This window comes from Vombatus ursinus, unplaced genomic scaffold, assembly GCF_900497805.2.
Source record: "Vombatus ursinus unplaced genomic scaffold, bare-nosed wombat genome assembly UNPS02009205.1, whole genome shotgun sequence".
Lineage (NCBI taxonomy): Eukaryota > Metazoa > Chordata > Mammalia > Diprotodontia > Vombatidae > Vombatus > Vombatus ursinus.
In genome coordinates this window covers 54,775,613-54,795,947 of record NW_020948983.1, presented here as the reverse complement: position 1 = coordinate 54,795,947, position 20,335 = coordinate 54,775,613, and the positions used below count along the sequence as shown (strand labels likewise).

The 20,335-nt window shown below is 38.1% G+C and overlaps 1 protein-coding gene across 1 annotated transcript; it reads left to right on the top strand.

Moving 5' to 3' along the window:
* Positions 1-341: 341 nt before the first annotated feature.
* On the top strand, positions 342-19,957 carry MTFMT (mitochondrial methionyl-tRNA formyltransferase). The gene is made up of 9 exons (XM_027852232.1): positions 342-586; positions 2,755-2,964; positions 3,779-3,901; positions 5,369-5,471; positions 14,970-15,045; positions 15,848-15,939; positions 17,331-17,409; positions 18,152-18,234; positions 19,543-19,957. The coding sequence occupies exons 1-9, from the start codon at positions 342-344 to the stop codon at positions 19,744-19,746; spliced, it is 1,215 nt and encodes a 404-aa protein (XP_027708033.1). The 3' UTR covers positions 19,747-19,957.
* The last annotated feature ends 378 nt before the right edge of the window (positions 19,958-20,335 follow it).

Below are 20,335 nucleotides of genomic sequence, written 5' to 3'. Positions count from 1 at the left end.
GGCAGGGGCTTTCTGCCTTTCTTCATATGTTCGGCGCTTAGCACAGTGCCTGGCACGTAATAAGCGCCTGAGACCTTTTATGCTGATATTTTGTGAAATGAAGGGGGAAATGCCACGAGGGCCGACCCACCACCCTAAGGCCGAGGCCAAGTATCCGGCCCCACGGAGCTCCGCCCCCTGCCGCCAGGGAGATGTCTCAGGAGGCTGAGGGTTAGGGATGCCACAAGAGGGCGCCCCCTCCCTCCCCCGCCCTCTGGAAGCCCCGCCCTCGCCATCGCGAGGCCCTGCCCCTCCCCTAGCGCACGCATGCGGAGTGTGGGCCGCGGGCCGACGTCTGCGCTATGCGGGCGCTGCTGCCGGCCTGGCGCTTGCCGGTTCCGGCTCGGGCTCCGGAGCCGCCCTGTGGCTTGTGCTGCGCTTCCCGGAGGAGGCTGGCGCACCAGTGGTGGGGACGGGCCTCCAGCCCCGGCCGAGGGGATGGCGCGGCGGTCCGGCCCCGAGCCCGGGAGCGGCCCCCCTGGAGGGTGCTCTTCTTCGGCACCGACGACTTTGCCCGCGAGGTGCTGCGGGCGCTGAGCGCGGCCAGGTACCTGAGGGCGGGGTTTCAGGCCTCCGCCCGGCAGGCTCAGCGTGACCGCGGGCGCGGGGTTGGGCTCGGGGCCCTGGCTGTGTCTCCTTATCTCGGGTCGGGGCGCACTCCGCGCACCTCCCGGTGCAGGGGCGGGGCTTGGCCCCGCCCCCCGAGCGTGCGTGCGTGTGTGTCTGTGTGTCTGTGTGATGAGATGAGGGAGGCTATGCAGACCCCCTCGGGGGTGTGTGTGTCTGTGTGATGAGATGAGGGAGGGTATGCAGACCTCTTCAGGTCAGGGGGTGTGTGTGTCTGTGTGTGTGTGTGAGATGAGGGAGGATATGCAGACCCCCTGAGCGGTGTGTGTATGTGTGTGTGAGTGAATGACAGACTGACTGTGTGTGACTGTGTATGTGGCTGTTATGAGACTGTATTATGAGATGAGGGAGGTGACAAAAATGAGGGAGCCCCGTCCCCCAAGCGTCTGTGTGTGATGAGATGAGGGAGGGTATGCAGACCCCCTCAGGTGGCTGTGTCCGCCCCCAACCGGGGTGTGTGTGTGTGTGTGTGTGTGTGTGTGTGTGTGTGTCACACAGATTAAAATGAGAGTGTCCTGACTAGTCTGATGGATACACTCTCCTCCAGAACTTTTATATTGTACAGGGCATCCAAAGTTGTAGTGCAATTTTAAGCTTTTAAAGTTAAATAATAATAAATATGAATACAGGACACCCTATATAATTTATAGCCTGTCATTGTTCTCAGTATGTACAGTCCTTCACTCCTCTTACTACAGGACATAACTCAGATGTGACTGCAGTTCGCAAAGGTTCTTAACCTGAGGTCCATGAGCGTTTCTTTAAGTATGTTGAAAACTATTCCAATATAGTTGGTTTGCCATTGGAGCGTTACATAGAGAGCTGGACCTGCAGTTAGGATCCCCAGAATTCAAATGCAGGGTCAGACACTTTCTAGCTGTGTGATCCTGGGCAAATCACTTAACCTCTGCCTCTGTTTCTTCACATGTAAAATGGGAATAATAAAAGCACCTGCTTCCCAGGATAGTTGTGAGGATCAAATGAGATATTTTGTGAAGTGCTTTGCAAACCTTAAAGTGCCATATAAATACTAGTTATTAATTTTGTGTATTTTATGCATTTAAAAATAGTCTGAGAAGGGGGTCTGTGGACTTCACCAACTTGCCAAAGGGTTCAACTCCATGAAGAAAAAAAGTTAAAAATTCTTGTTCTAAACCCCAACACAAGCCTTCTGTATTATTCTCCTGTTCCCCATTCTTTTTACATTCCTTCTGGGACACTTGCCTCTACATGTGATAACTGATCTAATACCTTAAAGTTTGTGAGGTATTTTTACATATTTTATTTCCTTTGATCCTTACAACCTCCCTGGGAGGTAGGTACTATGCTTTATCCTTTTCTACAGATGAGCAAAAAACTTAAGCCTGAAGATCTTAAGGTCACTTAGGTAGTAAGTAGCACAGGAGGGATTTAAACCCAAGTCTTGCTGACTCCAAATTCAATACACTTTTTACTGCATGGTGCTGCCTCCCAATCCTGTACATCAGTGGAGTCAAACTCAAATAGAAACAGGTGTCTGGGCATACTGACTGAGAAAACTTCTAATTGGCATTATCTGTGTTATATTTTTTTAAAAAATTTGTTAAACATCTCCCAATTACATTTTAATCTGGTTTGAGCCACACTGGAAACTCCTGCACAGAGGCTGGGAGTTTGACACTACTGCCATAATTCTCATTGAATAGGACATTTATGATTATATAATGTTTTATAAAATATTCTGACTGATTTTATGACCCTAATTTCAGTTTTTCATGTACATATGCTATTTTACTTACTAATGCAGTAACATTTTATAGATTGACTTATATTGTATGCTGTAATTGGAAGAAAAAAAACTTTCTTAGGAAAAAAACTTTCTTTAAACTATTCAGACATTTTTACTAATGCATTTGGCTTTCACCCTGATCCTAAATTTTTCACTCAGCCTCTTGGTTTAAGTGTCTAACCTTGAATCTTTTTATCAGTTCAATCAAAAAGGTACACTCCATATGTATAACAAAGTGTAGTATTTCCAGCTGTATTTTATGTCTTACAAAAGTCACTTAACTAACCTTTGCATTTTCCTTCCTGTCTTACCATCTTAAGGGAAAATAAAAGGGACCAGATAGTAGAAAATTTAGAGGTGGTCACAGTGCCTTCCCCTTCACCAAAAGGACTGCCAGTGAAAAGTTATGCCCTTCAGGCTCAGCTTCCAGTATATGAATGGCCTGATGTGGGATCTGGGGACTTCGATGTTGGAGTGGTGGCTTCATTTGGTCGTCTTTTGAGTGAAGAACTCATTCTTAAATTTCCATAGTAAGTTCTCTTTTAAAGAAATTTAGAAATCAGTAGTCATTATAGATGGACTTGGTGTTTTTAAGGTGTAATAGTTACTATTTGAACTTTAATTTTGTTTTCTTTGATCTCACAGAATCTGCTTATCACTAAAAGTAACAAAAAACAAACAAAGACTTGTTATTGGTATGAGTCATCACCACCAAAAAGCAATAGATGTTTAATTTTGGGTGACACTGTGCTAGGCACTATTACTAAAATAAATTAATAATAGTCCAAAACCTTTAGGAGTTTACAAAAACAAACAAATACACAGATTGTCATAGATAGACATGTACAATATAAACAGAAAGAGCAATAAAATATTTACATTAAGGAGAAGAATATGCAAGTAAATAGGTAATGTGGTAGAGATATAGAAAGGTTGTTTTAGGTTGTTTGGATGAAGTGAGGACAGCCAGTATCTGAATAGATTATGAACATAATTCACATTGTCCATGATTTTAGGGAATAAAATGCATACTGGGTCTTGAGATCTTTTCCCGCATGTTAAAAAGATAATTCTTTTTAAAAAAAAAGAATTATCTTTTTAAAAAGTAATTGTTTATTAAGGAATCTTTTTAAAAATAAATCTTTTTAAAAAGTAATTGTTTATTAAGTTCCCAGTGAACTATTATGGAACACTTTTGGAACAATAAATAAACTAATATAGTTTTAGATAGAAAGCAGTTTTTCATAAATTAGAAAAAGTAAGCATTATTTAAAGTCATGTAACAGTTTACCTAAGAGTTAGTTATGAACCCACATATATTAATTCCCCAATTTTTTAATCCAGTGGCATATTGAATGTCCATCCCAGTTATCTCCCGAGATGGCGAGGTCCTGCCCCTGTTGTCCATACGGTGCTTCATGGAGACGCAGTTACTGGGGTAACAATTATGCAAATCAAACCTAAAAGGTACAGCAAATTTCCTTTTTTTAAGTGTCAGTATCCTTATATATGCTTTTCTAATAGTGCTAGTTATTAACCATTTTCTCCAGTTTCAGAGTGTTAAAGTTAACTTTTTAACTCCATAAAAATGGAAGTGAGTATACGCTGATTTTTTTTATCCTAAACACCAAACCTTAAGTTATAAACTCTTTTTTTTTAGAGTAGGCCTGCACAGCTGCCGGCTCCTATGGGCTGCTTACAGCCCACAGGCAGCTTGTTCATGCCAAAGGATTTCTGGCATCCTGCGAAAAACTTAGAGGGAAACATCCTTTGTATGTAGAGGAAATCCTTTGGTGTGCTGAAAGCAGCCACAGTCCTCAAGTTTGTACAGGCCTGTTTTAGAGCATACAGGCCCTTCATGAAGTCCTTGTACAATTTTTAAACTTTCTAATTTAGACTGTTAGAAATTAAATTCAAATCAAGTGCCTCTTTTTTGGTAATTCTCTCAGATGATGGGGACTGCTTATCAAAGACCAGAACTTACATTCTTGTTTGTGATAGCCATTTTTTGTTTCTCACGGGATGAAAAAAGAATAATATATAATTGTGTAATATAGTTGTTATAAATTTTAACAAATTTGCTTTTGAATGCTAGTTACAGATTTCCCATAATACATACTACAAAAGTGAAAGTTAAGTATAGCAATTTTACATATGTTACTATCAGTTAATGTTTATAGCAGAGAAGAACAGTTTAAAAATTCACAAATTGTTGTTCTGTTTAAACTTTTATTCTTGAAGCTAAGTCTTAAGGCTTGTGCCTGATATCAGCACATGTGAAGGTATATAAAGGCGCACGTGTGAGCACTCACACACACACACACACACACACAAACACACCAAACCTTGCACCCTTGTGCGAAATATAGCACTTGTGAAAGTTTGTTTCATTTACTGGTGGTCCTGATGATTTCATGAAGGCAGAACTCTTAGGTAAATGAAATGTTACCTTTGGGGAAGAGAGAAACAATGCCTTTTCTAATTTTGTTTCCATGGATGATAGATAACCTGCTCTGTATTTTTCATAAAGAAAGATGAATATGTTTGTAGTAAAAGAGCATCTTCCTCTTGCCATCTGGCTAAACATTTTTGTTGTATTTTTAATAGACACATCATGCTTTTTTTCCTTTTTTAGAGAAAAATGTAAATTTTAAAACAAAGTTACAGACTAGTTTCTGCCTATTCTGCCTCTCAATTCTGTATTTATTTTTGTTGTCAAAATCAGATCATCTATTAAACTACTGCATTTCTCCCCTTATTTTTGATGTTAGAGGTAGCTGTCAGGTACTATTCAGATTGGCCTTCTGTGCCAGCCTGTAGTTTATGTTACTGTGTCTTTAGTAAAAGCCCAAGAGGGCAGAAATGTGAGTGTGATATGTTGTTCATTACAAGTATTGTCAGTAAGAGTAGTTTTCCTTTTAATTCTTTTTCTAGGTTCGATGTAGGTCCAATTATTAAACAAGAAACAATTCCTGTACCACCGCAGTGCACAGCGAAGGAATTGGAAACAGTGTTATCAAGGTTGGGTGCCAACATGGTAAGTTCACCCACATCGCGTTATAATTTCTTTTAATCAGTCAAATAGAGGTTTCATCTAATGTCCCAATATAAGGAACATTTTATCGTGGAGAATGTTAGCTCTTTGAAGGCAGGGACCATTTTCATTTTTGTCTTTGCACCCTTGATGTAGGCATTTAATAAATACTTCCTGAATTGAATGATGAGGTATTTTAAGCTTCTTTGAGGGGGGAAAAGGGTGATACAGTTTTTTGTTTAAATGTTTGTTAGGCTGGTATTCTTGGTCCTCTGTAATCTGGTCTGTCTTTCTAGCCTTATCTGTCTCATTTTTTCCCCTATACTTTGGCCTACTTGAGCATATTTAGCATTCTTCAAACACACTCTGAGCTTTGCTGCCGTGAGTCACTACCTTTGCATATGCTCTTCGCATTCCCTGGAATCTCTTGTTCCTTTCTCTTTTCTTATTAAAGGTTTATACTGTCTGTACCACTGCAGCCTCAATTCCTTGGAAGTATTTCTTGACCATCCCAACCTTCGGTGATCTCTCCTTCCTCCAGACTTCTTTAGCTCCACTCATTTAGTACTTGGCTTATTCAGTTAGAAAATTCATGCAGCATAGTCAGCGCTTACTGTGTGCTTTGTACTTACTAATTTGTATCCCTTTATTGGAGGGAATATGGAGTGAAATGTAAAGAATACTGTACTTGGATTGGAGACTTGGGTTCAAATCCCAACTTCAGTACTTACCAGCTTTAAAAGCAAGCCCCTTTACCTCTTCAAGGACTCAGTTACTTGATCTGTAAAAAGGAGGTAATAACACCTGCATTATCCACCTCACAGGATTGTTATAGGGAAAGCACTTTATAAATGAGAGTTACTGTTATACGTGTCACTAAAAGAGTTACTTGTAAGTTCTTAGAATGGGAAACTGGCAGAAAGCAGGTAGGGCAAGAGCAAGTTAGGCTAAGCTCGTTTCCTTTTTTGGCAGTGTTATTAAAATCATAGAGGCAATGTGACTGCTCTGCTTAAAGTTGGGAAGACATTGGTTGCAGTCCTGCCTCTGACTAGTTGGGTGATTCTGGGCAAGTCATTTAACTTTTTGTGTATCTTGCTGAACTCCCTAGGACTTCTGTACTAAATCATAGATGGGTTCCAGTCTGCTTGGTTGGAGAGAATTTCTATATCAGGAGTCTCCCATGCTAATGAGATTGTTGATCTCTTACATACTAGAGTGGTAGACCCAGGGGCTTTCTTAGACATTTGCCTGGGTTTGGCATGGCACTTGACAGAAATCCCATCATATGGACAAGATGGAGTGATGTGGTCTGGATGATAGACCAATTAAGTGACTTTAGAACTGGTTAAATAAATGATTAAAAAAAAAGAATGTAATTATTGGATTGGTTTTGGCTTGGAAGGAGGTCTCTAGGGGAGTGCTACAGGATTGTTTTTGATCCTGTTCTGGCTAGTGGTTTTTATCAGTGATACGGGCACAGGTAGCATGCTTATCAAATGACACAAATCTGCACAGGATAGCTAACATGCTAGATAACAAAATTAGGATACAAAAATCTCATTGGAATAAATTTAACATAAAATTTGATAGATTTAAATTTAAAATCTTATGATTAGGTTAAAAAAATAAACTGCACATGTATAGAATGGGGAAGATGTGGACAGAGTCTAGTGCATTTGAAAAAGACCTTGGGGTTTAGTTGACTCTGAGCTCGTTGTGAATCAGTAATATGCCAGAGCAGTCAAAGAAGATAATGTAATTTTTGACTGCATTAATAGAAACAGAGGGAGGTTCTAGTTCTACTGTATTCTCTCAGACCACATCTAGAGTATCGTGTTCAGTTCAGCTATGTTAGAAAGACATTGATAACCTGAATGGAAGAGAACCGATGATTAGGGTGGTAAAGAGACTGAAAATGGAAGGAACTGATTATGCACTGACCTGCTGATTAATACAGTGACCATTCCTGACATCAGAGGAGTGATAGTGAAGCATGGGAAATAGCAGATAATAGGTGCAAAATGAGGCATAGATTGTCAGATGTGGACAACGGGTTGATGTGGTTTTTTATTTTTTGTTAGAAGGGAGTTTTATCGCTGAGATCAAGGGGAGTGACGGCAATACAACGGAGCATCAAAAAAGTTTGGTCTGTTTTTTGAAGAAAGGGGATTAGACTTGTTTAAGAACAATGAATGAAGATTACAGCTTTGGGCTTAATATGAGGAAAAACTCTTTACCAGTTAGAACTGTCCAAAAGTGTAATGAGCTGCCTGAGGAGATAATGAGTTCCCCGTTACTGAAGGCTTTCAAATGATTTGTTGGGTGTATTAGAGGGGATTCCTGCTCAGGTGACGAGGAGGACTGTATGAACTCTTAAGATCTTTTCTAACTCTGAAATTCTAAGATACTATATTATTGTTTGTTGTGAATTGCATTCTATATATCCTGTCATTCAAATGATATTGCCTTCCTCAATCATGACTAACTGCCTCATATCCCAACTGCCTACTCTATTACCCTGCACATAGTAGCCGCTCAATAAATGCTTGTTCATGATGATAATTGCAAAAGAATTTAAGGGTAGGAGCCTAAATCATAATAAAAACATGTGTGAAATAGCCAAAGACTATACACAGCAACAAATGCATATTAACATCAGACAGTACACTTGGGGTGTGTTAACTTTTCAGGGTCCTGTGTTGTTCTATCAGCTGAGTAATACCTTTCATATACCGCCAATATTCTACTGCTATCATTCCAGTTACCAATCCCAGTCTTCTAGTCTTAGTTATGCTTAAGAATCTATCTTAGAGCCATGCTACATATTCATACTGCTTCTTCTAAACCCTCTGCCGCATTTTGATCAGTCCTGCTGCTTTCCAGGACTATGTACTTGCTTCACCTATCTCCCAACTTGTTTCACTATGCTTTCCAAAATATTTTGGGATCATGGCCCTGCCATCAGGTGTGTTAACTGTCTGTAAATTTAAGGTACCATCTTTTGCCTTTAAGTCAGAGGTCAGTGAGCTGTAGCCCAAGTGCCACATCTGACCAGAGGGCTGATTCTGGCTGCGGCTCCAACAACCTAGGAATAGTTATTTTGTTTTTGATTTTTTGATTTTTCAATTTTAAAAAATTATTTTAAAATGTAAAAACTCAACCATTCCTCACTCCTGGGGGCTTACAAAAACAAACTGGCAGTGACTGGTTGAATTTGGCTGGCCCCTCATCTAAATTACTGATGACAAAGAGGCATTATGCTGTAGTCGATAGTGTTGGGCTGGAAGTCAAGAAGGCCTAGATTCTATTCCTGTGTCAGATAGTTATTATTTGTGGGACTCTTGGCAAGTCACTATTCCTAAGCCTTAGTTTCCTCATCGGTAAAATGGGGATAGTAATAGCATCCACGTCAAACAGTATATCAGTTAACAAATATTAAGTTCTTCATATGTGTCAGGCATGCTGGGGACATAGGAAAAAATAATCCCTCCTCAAGGAGCTTACGTTTTAATGGGGGAGATAGGAAGTACATAAATAGGTGTAGTCAGGCTATTTACAGAGTAGATGGAAGATAATCTCAGGGGAAGGCACTTGCGGTTGTGGGATGAAGAAAGGCCTCCTGCACGAAGTAGCATTTGAGCTGAATCTTTTTTTCTATTTTGTTTTTATTTTCTGTTCCAAGTTCTTTCCCTCCCACTTCCCCCTCCCTCACCCATTGAGAAAGCACGATACAGCATTCATTACAAATATAAGTTGAATAAAACAAATTCCTGCATTAGCCACATCAAAAAAAAGAAATCTGCACTCTGAATCCATCACCTCTACCTGCAGGTGGATAGCAGGTTTCGCTATGAGTCTTCTGGAACTGTGGTTGGTTCCATTGTGTTGATCAGAGTTTCTAAGTCTTTCAGGATTGTTTGTCTTCATAGTATTGTTGTTATTGTGTAATGAGCTGTCTTGAAATAAGCCAGGGCTTCTAAAAGGTAGAAGTTTAGAGAGTGAGTATTCTGGGTGTGGAGGGCAGCCAGGGCAAAGGCATGGAGGTGGGATATGGAGGGTTCTGTGTGAGGAAGAACAAATAGACCCATATGGCTAGACTGTGATAGGCAAGAAGGCTGGGAAGATAGGAAGGGGCCAGGTTGTGAAGAGCTTTAAATACCAAACAAAGGAGCTTGTATTTGATCCTGAAGGTAATAGGGAGGTTGTTACGTTGTTCTGTCATAAGGTTGTTATGAGGATCAAATGAGATAATATATGTAAAAGACTTTTCAGACCTTGAAGTGCTATATCAATATAAACTTATTATTACTGATAAAAATGTTCAGTAGAATTGAGCCAAGCAGTGATGTCTGGGTTAGTTCACTAATTGTGTTCAGCAATTCAGCAACTTCAAAATCCACTCAGTTGTCCTGTTTGTCCAGCTCACATATCTACATCTTGTCCATAAGACTAGCACAAGTTACTTTGTCAAATGAGTTGCTAAAATCTAGGCAAATTATAGTCAGTTTTTCCTTCATCTATTATTCTAGAAATCCTATCATAAAAGAGAGTGAGGTTAGTCTGCCCTGACCTGTTCTTGACAAAACTATGCTAGATTTTCTGTAACTCAGTTAGCTGTGTTCAAAACTTTGGTGACCATATCACTCCTCTGTCAAGGAGCTTTAATTTTCCCATGATGCCTTTAGATTAAAATTCTTCTGTTTTGTTTTTAAAGCCTTTATGGTTTGATTACATTAGACTCCTCCTTACACATTCTTTGTTCTGGCTAAATTGATCTCTTCGCTATTCCCTTCGCTATTCCCTTCGCTGTATCCATTTCTGACCTCTGTACCTTTGTAGAGTTTGTCTCTGATGTTTTTAGTATTTTCTCCCCTCTTCCTCTTGGAAACCTTAGCTTCCTCTCAGGCTCAGATAAAGTGATATCTCCATTTGGAGCAGCAGTTCTTACCCTTTTGTGTGTCATGGACCCCGTTAGCAGTCTTGTAAAGATTTTCTCAGAATGATATTTTAAATCCATAAGATAAAATACATAGGACTGCAAAGGAAACCAGTTATTTCAGAATACCATTATCAAAATATTTCTGAAAACAATAGACCCCAGGTTAAAAATCCCTGTTCTACTTCCACAACTGTGAGGAATAAGGAAATAGGTTTTACATGATAGCGTATGTATGAACTATATCAAACTGCCTACTGTTTTCAGAAGAAGGGAAGGAAGGAAGGAGAAAAAGTTGGAATTCAAAATGATGTAAAAGTGAATGCTAAAATTTTTCTTGATAGGTAATTGTGAGAAAAAATGAAATACTATTCAAATTTTTAAAAATGCTATCCTTCTGCAGAAAAAGAACTGATGGAGTCTGAAAGCAGATTGAAGCATAAAAAAAAAAAAGAACCCTTGTTCTAGAAGCCTTTGCTGATTTCCCCAGTTGTCAGTGCTCTGTATATCACTGTATAATTTTTGATATATATTCTACATTTATTTATTTGTGAACATGTCTATACCATAGAATGTAAGTTCCTTGAAGGCAGGGACTGCCTCCTTTTTGGGTTTTGTTTTGTTTTTTTTATTCTTATCACATCCTAGCATAGTATTGGACACTTTGTAGGGATTTAATAAATGCTTATTAATTGATTATCTTTAATTCTTCCTTCACCCTCATCTCTCTTATATAATAGTTTATATTGTCCTGTCAGTTAGACCTCTACAGTATTTCTCATACCAACCCCTTCCTGTTTCCATTAACACCACTCTAGTAAAGACTTTCATTTCTGCCTGCCTATACTGTTATAGAATTCGATATTGCCTCTCCCTTCTCCAGTGCAGCCTTTACACTATTGTCAAGTTAATCTTCTTTATGCATAAATCTGATCATTTTGCCCCTTTGCCCAATTTTTAAAAAATTGATAAGTTTTAACAACCACATTGTGTTGTTATTCAGTTGTCTTCAGTTGTGTCCAACTCTCCGTGACCCCATTTGGGGTTTTCTTGGCGAAGATACTGGAGTAGTTTGCCATTTCCTTCTCCAGCTCATTTTTCAGATCAGAAACTGAGGGTTAAGTGACTTGCCCAGGGTCACCCAGCTCATAAAGTGTCTGAGGCCAGGTTTGAACTCAGAAAGATGAGTCTTCCTGACTGCAGGCCTAGCACTCTATTCACTGTGCTACTTAACTTCCCTTCACACATTAACATATACAGATGTTCAAATATATGAATCAGAACCAGATAGTACAAGCAAGATCATAAGCAAGAACAATAAATAAAACCCCTTAAACTTCCCAAAAACGTATCATAGACTATATAGAACAGAGTTGGAGTGGGAGGGAATTGCCCCAAAGTCCCAGAAACAATTCAGCAAAACAGCAAAATAAGCTGTTGTTAATGATTGCACCTGGGGCATCTAGGTGGCACAGTGGATAAAGCACCAGCTCTGGAGTCAGGAGGACCTGAGTTCAAATCTGGTCTCAGACCAGATACTTGACACTTACTAGCTGTGTGACCCTGGGCAAGTCACTTAACCCCAATTGCCTACTTTAGTGTTCTGCATACAGTAGGCACTTAATAAATGTCTACTGAATTGAATTCCATCTGATTTTGCTTTTAGTGAAATGAAATTCACTTTTTATTGGAAAAGAAAATGGGTAGAAATATTCTGAAGGAATGGGCTCACAGTTTTTTGCAAGGGAAGGAGTAGAAGTGGTAGGAGCCAGGAAATACAGTATTATCACAAACAGGTACTAGCACTGCACAAGTATCAGTAAAGTTCAAACAATTGCCAAAAGAGATATTTTGTAGAAAATATTTGAGAATCTGAACTACAAAACGTTCTATAAAACCGGCAATTAGGATTTCCTGTTAGTGCTGTATAAATTTAAAGTATAGTTTTTCTGTTGTAATATGTATCATTCAAACACCATGTTTTGAAGTTTACCTGGTTTGAACAAGTTTGTGTTGTTCTGTATGCCAGATGAAATATATTCATTCATTCGTAGGAATACTATTGGGATGTACATCATGAGTGTTTGAGGGCCACTTTTACTAGTATTACTATAGCTGGCAATGAAAAATGCCTGATTAAATTCTTTAGCTAAATGAATCGCCAAGGGTACAAATACTTTATTTGAACATTTAGCTTTGACAGATATTTAAATTCCTATTTTATGCAGAGCTCTGTGTTAGACTCTGAGAAAGATGATTTAATGGATCTATGATCTCAGTGATGTGAATACTTCTTCTAGGGATGTAGTACATGAACCATCTGTACCTTTTTATATTGTGTGACTCATACCTCTCTTCCCACTTAGCATCTATAGCACATCTACCCATTGTACTGGGGCCTTCCCCCAAATCTCTTGATGAGTATGAGAAGCTGTTCCTTAATTATTGCTCCTTCTCACCACATGACCATGCCATCTTCTTTTTTGGTCATGTATCTTCTTGTTGACATCGTTCATGCCATTTCTCTTGCACAGTTCTTCAGTGGTACTGTTAGACCCATCATGCATCTCATTGCCCTTGGGTGACCCTCAGTTTTAGTTTTTGAAAAATGGGTATTCCATGACTTAGTCAGACAGCATCAGAAGAATATTGTTCTTTTTAAAAAATGATCCTTTGTTTCTGGGAAAAGCTTGGGATGATTGAAAACACTATGCAATTTCCCAAAGTCAACTCAACCCATTCTCCTGCTGTTGTGTTTTTCACCTAGATAATTGCCCATTTACCACATGTATCCAAGTTGTATGTACTAATGGGCCAGCTCTATGGGTTTTTTGTTTTTTGCTAGGCAGTCGGGGTTAAGTGACTTGCCCAAGGTCACACAGCTAGTTAAGTGTTGAAGTGTCTGAGGCTGGGTTTGAACTCAGGTCCTCTTGACTCCAAGGCCAGAGCACTATCCACTGCGCCACCTAGCTGTACTTCTATGAGTTTTTCATATATCGTTTTCAGGACAACAGGTATTCTTTATCCACTGGGTTTTTTCTGCATAGATAATCTGGCCAAACTCTTTGGAATGATTATAGATCTATTTTAGGAAATTCTGCAGTACTTTAGGAATCACTCTGGTAACATAGTGATGAATTGATTTTGAAGGAAGATGAAGAAAATGGAGGCAGAAAGAGCCTTTAGACTTTTGCAGTAGTTCAGGTGGATGGCAATCAAGGAGTGTGCTAAGGTGAGATTAGAGAGGAAAAGACATGCTAAACTGAGAAATGTAGCAGTTATAGCCAACACAGCTTGGTAACTGACTGTGGGGAGCAGCAAAGGAAAGAGTCAACTATATCTCTAAAGTTGTGAGTGGAGAGAGACTTCTGGATGTGGTGGTACCACACAGAGAAATAACAAAGTCATAATAAAAGAAGGCTTTGGAAGACAGAGAGGTTCTGTTTTGGATATGTTGAGTTTGAGGAAGTGTCTTGGTGTAGTGAAGAAGGAGGAGGATGGATTTGGAATCAGAGGACCTAGGTTCAGATCCTAACTTTGCCACTTAGTATCCAAGTGACCTCTCTGGGCTTCACTTCCCTCATATGTAAAATGGAGGGCCTGGAGGAGAGGGTGGGATAATTTCTTAGGCCCCTTCCATCCCTAAGCAGAGAAAATTCAGTGGCACACTGGATAAAGCACCGGGCCTGGAGTCAGGAAAACCTGAGTTCAAGTCTGCCTTCAGACATGTCTTAGCAGTGTAATCCTGGTCAAGTCACCTAATCTCTGTTTGTCTCAGTTTCCTCATCTATAAAATGGGAATAATAATAATAGCATCTACTTTTGAAAGTTGTTATGAGGCAAATAATTGAAGAGCACTTTACAAACCTTAAAGTACTGTGTAAATGTTACTAATTATTATATCAGTGATTAAGTACTGAAAGGACATTTAAACAGATTAAGTCCCATGGGTAGTTGGAGATGTGATATGGAACTCAGGTTCTAAGGTCAGGGATGGAGAATGTCTTTGGGAATCATCTGAATAGATTAACATTTGTTAATATTTATAGAAAGTTGTGCTCTATAATCAAACAGCTAGAGAAGCTTTGTTCTTAGACTGTGTAAGAACTTCCTGAAATTTGCATTATTGAATAAGTTAGCAAATAAACATTTAGGTTTTCACCTTTAGGATCCTTTAAAACCCCCTTAACCAAGTGAGTAGATTATGCAGCTATAAGGTCAACACAGGTTTGTGACTTTATATTGTATATAGTGAGTACCTAATAATGCCTTTCCAGTAAATGCTCATGTGGACCAGTTAGCTCATAGAATAAAAACTTTGCTTAACTATGAACTGCAGTCCTCATCTGGGCCATTGACTTGGAGAATGCTGTTGGTCTACCCACACCAGGGTCCTGGGATGATTGACACAGTGCAACACCACCAGAAAAAGAGTAGTTAAAGCCAATACAGTAGCTGACTCTGCTCCCTCACTCTGAGTTCTTTTAATGTAAAAAGAAATTATGCAGCATCAGAATTTGGTGTATTTATTATAATATTAATTTTCTTAATCTCCCTTTTTGTAGCTTATTTCAGTTTTGAGAAACTTACCTGAAAGCTTAAAAAATGAAAGGCAGCAACCAGCTGAAGGAGTAACATATGGTAAGTGCTAATTGCAGAAAACTCCACCTTGGGCTGAACCCATCCATTGGCTCGCTTGCTTGTCTGTCTTATTTGTATCAAAAGGGGAAAGTTGTTTACCTGCAGTAAATTTTTACCTGGGCTGCTAACAAATTGAAGCCCCATATCAAACCCTGCACCAATAATCACATGCCATAAATGGATTCTGTCATTTCTTTATTTGAAACTTCTTTACTGTCATGTTTTCACCCATAGAAGAGAAAAAATGTGGTATTGTGGGATGAACTGTGTCTCAAAATGTTTTATTCTTATTTAATTGTTATTTTTTTTATTTACTCTTTTCTGAAGTTCAGGGGTTTGGAGGTGTGTTTTTGTTTTGCATATTTTGCAGATAGAAAAGTTGAATTTTAAATGATATATCCAATGTCATTACAACTAAAATTTAATCAAGAATCCATTTTCCAGATTGCACAATCAAACACTGAATCAAACTGGCACATAATCTTATAATTCCTGTATCCCCATTTATTCTATCTCTCATTTTGTTTAAACAGAATCATTTATTACTTGAAGTATATATCATGCTGATTGTTACCCTTGAGAACTAGGGTGTTTTGAGAGAACTGGAATATATATTAATTGATACAGTTCTACTCATTTTACCATAAGCATGAAATTCAACAATTCAGCAAAATGTCTTAAGTGCCTACAGTGGCAAAGCAGTAAACTAGAAAGTTAGATCAGACATAGTCTATGCATTTGTAAACTTTATAGTCTAGTAAGTCTGAAAATGTTAATTTTCATCATTGGCATTATTTCATAGCTCCCAAGATCTCTGTTGCTTTGAGTTGTGTAAAATGGGAGGAACAAACACCAGAGGAAATATTACGGCTTCAGCGTGCCATTGGCAGCATGGTAAGGCATCTTTTTCAATCTGATAGTTTTGTATGGAAATCACTTTTTTGGATATTTGCACGAGAACTAAACTATGCAAAACTAAATTCAGGAGTATATTAAATATAAACAAAAGATTGACTTGTTTTCATGATCAGTCAGGTTCTTAAATGTCACATATTATCATAAGTGTACTGAAGTTGTAACATATGTTAGTCTCTTCAAACACTTGGATTCAGTTACCCATTTTTTGCTGGTTCTGTGCCAGTTTTCCTATCAAAGATGTTCTAAAGATTACATCAAGGCATAACCTAAAATGTGAATTTCTAGAAACTAGTTTCTACATATTCTGAATATCCCCTACAGTGCCAAAGGTATTTACAGTTCTTAGTAAACTTAAGTCTTAATCAGTAATAATGTTTCAGAAACATTTTGGGGGCTCCAAAAGGAGATGAGTTTTCTCAATGAAAATATGAAATGGAGAATAGTTTATACAGTGTGTCCCATAAGTCCAGTGCAGTTTTAAGTAAGGCTTCTGGGACACCCTAATTTTTTTCAGTGAGTGGATGGAGAAGAAGTAGTAATACTGATGGAGGTAGGGGGAGGATGTCAGAGGAGAAGAAAACCAGTATTGGGCTTTTCAGATATCTTTGGTTTACTTCAATTCTTCAGTGTTTCAGACACTTAAGTTTTCTAAGACTTTAATGAACTCTTTTGTGTTATGGACAAGGAACCAAAAGGACTGCTTTTTAGATCTTAAAAAAAATCTTAGCCCCACAGTGTGTGAAAATGAATTCATTGTATTCTTAAAAAAAAAAAAAAAAAAAGTATTTACTGCCTTAAAGAAAGTCTGTGTATTTTTTACTTTAATTTTTTTTTTAACAGAACCAAGACTTTGTCTTTCAAACACTAAATCAGAACAGGTGGCTGAGGGACCTAAAGCTGTTTCATGGCATGTGTTTCTCCACATGCTATTATTACCACCTGCTCCATGGCATGAAACAGATTTAGGTCCTTCAGCCACCTGTTCTGATTCTGTATATTTGAAAGATAAAGTCTTTCTCATATGTTCTTTTAAATCCTAGAAATTAACCAGACAGTTTATTATCTACACAATTAGTACAGTGCCCATAACACTCATCACCGTGTCCTATCCATTGTTCAATAAATGCTCATTAATTATTTTTCCTGAGCGGGGTCTTATATATCCTATAACCCAACTCCTTTGTATTAAAAAAGGATTGGCTACATTTATAAACTATCTGAAAAGGCTTAGGCAGCATTATTGATTGACCCTTCATTTCCTTCATTAAAAGAAAATTAAGTGGAACTGGATAACATCTAATGATTGATGAGAAGAAGTTTTGGAGCTGTGTATTCTTTCTTCATCCCTGTTTTGTGTTCGCTTTCAGATTCCATTGCAGACACTTTGGATGGGTAGCACCATTAAACTTCTGGATTTGGTGGAAGCTCATAGACCAGACCTTGCTGGTACTGACTTTTAAATAATTAAAATAAAAATGTTTTTACTTGGTAACCTAAATGAAAATGTATTATGTTTTAGGTCAGATTTGCCTAAAACATAATTCTTATAGAAAACTCAAGTTTGGTTAGGTATAATTTCATTAATTAGGCAGAGTTGGCAGTTAGCATTTTCCTTGGAGTGTACAAGTGGTCTAATAAATTTCATCCTGGTAAATGGCATAAATGAAAATCGATGGGCAGCTTGCCGAATACTTTCATTGGAGGAGGACTTTTCAGCCACAGATTATACAATCCTACTGTCCTCAAACTCAGGCCAAGTTCAGACTATCAGTACCTTCCCAATATTTAAGTCTGGTATGGGTCTCATTTGAAATTTGGGATATGATCAGGGTTCCAAACCCTTTCATCTCCCTTTCCACAAGTCAGTAGTTATATCAAAAAATGGTCAGTTGACGCTTTGAGATTGACTTCTTAGCCTACTTACTAATTATATTTTTAACAAGACTCATTCTGTTCTCTGTATTAGAAAATTTCTGATTATATTAATGAATCACAGAGGGTCCAGACTTTCAGATATTGGTATGTAAAATGGGAATGTTGGGGCAACACTGATTGCTTTTCATCCAGAATTTCTATCTAATTTCGGGTCTATGCTAAGATCATTTAAAAAACACTTTTCCCCTCATTTTCATTAAGTAACCAAAAAGCTGCAAGAATATTTGTCCCTTTTTTCTCTTTCCTTTTTCAGATCAGAAATTAATGGGACAATCTGTTCTTCCAGGAACAATAATATACCACAAACAGTCACAAACACTCTTGGTTTGTTGCAAGGTATGGTTTTCTTTGTTGTTGCAATATTTCGTTTAGTTGTCTTTATCATCTCGGACATGTACACACATAATTGCATATCCCCTTTGGTTTTATTACTTTTAAACAGTAAAGAAATTCCCTTCAATTTTCTTCAAAGACATTTGATCTAGAATATTATTTGTTAAGTGATATTAACCAATGAGGTTTAGTTGAGCACGCATTGTTAACTGAAAATCTGAAAGGATGTGCAACAGTAACAAATTTAATAAACATTTACTTAATTACTTTTATGTAATATACTGTGGTAAGTTCAGGGGAAGATATGACCACCACACTACTTCAGGCTCAGCATACCTTCTGCCTGGACTGTTAGTCTCTCAGTTTCTTTACCTATTTCTAGGCTCTCCCCTCTCTAATCTATCTTCCTTCTATATATCTAGCAAAATAACATTCCAGTGTGCTCCCCTGCTCAGAAATCTTCAGTAGTTCCCTGATGTTTCTAGGATAAACTACAAACCACTCAGCTTGACATTTAAGATGCTGCACTCACCTTTGCAGCTTTATTTCACATTGTTCCCATTCATACCCCCATTTTCCAGCCAAAGTGGACTGTCCATTCTCTCAACTTATCACTCCATCTTTCACATCTGCATTTCTGCAAGCTGTCCTCCACGTCTCTATCTCTGCCTCTCAGAATCCCTGTAGTCCTTCAACACCAAGCTTATGTGCTACTATCTCTTCAGGGAATTCTTCCCAGGAATACAAATATTGATTTCAAAATGACTATATTTTGTGCTGTGAAACTAAAGCTATATTACTTAGGAATGCAAAACAAAAACTCTATTTTCCTCCCTAAGAAAGAACTTAAGTCACTGAATGTCATCTCCTCTTTAGGTATCACAAAAGACTATTCTGTATACTCTTCCACCTATCATGAATCTGACATACTAACCCTGAGAGATTGTTTGCTTGGAATTTTTTTCACTTAATATTTATTATTTGTGATCTCCTCTCAATTAAAAATCTTTCTCTTGATTATATTGACTATATAATACACCTTTCTGTTCATCCATGTATAATGTTTTTTATTCTGCTATCTATATGTAATGTGTATGCATCCTGGTTTTGAATCTGTCTCTCCTGCCTTAAGTAATAAGCTCACATAGAATAGGACTGTATTTATGTATCTGGCCTGTAGGATTTAGGGCTGTACCTTTTGTAATTAGGCATTCATGAAATAATTGTTTTTAAGAGTATCTGTCAAACTAAGCTTTGCTATTCTGCTGTAACTGCCTGGTCTTACTGCCATGTGTCTTAACTTCTCTACAGGGTGGCTGGATTGGCATACGGTCAGTTATATTCAAGAAAAAACTTACAGCTGCTGATTTCTACAATGGTTATTTGCACCTTTGGTTCCAGCAGAATTCCCAAACCCAGCTAAAGGAGTGTAGATTTCAAACTCTCAACCTTACAAAAAAGAAACATAGGAAAGAATCTAAATTGTTGCTGTGCAACAGTGCATTGAGTATTTAGGGAAAAGATGGACAAAAATCTAATATCTTTAATTTAAGAAATCTCATTTATTAGGAATTACCACTTCATTTGCTGATGGCAACACTATTCAGGGAAGAAAAGATTATTTGCTACTTCAGATTTTAAAATAGTCAGCAGCTTCCTCTTTACGAAATGACCTTGTCTACTTTAATGACTAAGGTAATTTATTAATAAACACATTTTTGTTTTATTTGGGAGTAAATAAAACTGTATACTATTGCAAAATGGATAAAATTATATATCTTTCCAAGAGTATATACAGACCACTAATATATTTATGGACCTGAGTTCAAATCCAGCCTCAGACTAAACACTTGACACTTACTAGCTGTGTGACCATAGGCAAGTCACTTAACCTCAATTGCACAAAAAAAAAAAGAAAAAAAAGAGAAGGGCTAGCATTTGCCAATAAATGAGATTAGTGACCTCTCACTGACCAAAGACCACAAATTAGAGATGATACAATCTTTTGTAGTGATTCACAAGATGACTGAGCAAAATCTCAAGCAACACAGATGTGTCTTCTGATTGGCTGGACATTTTAATGAGGAGGTGGGATGAATGTCAT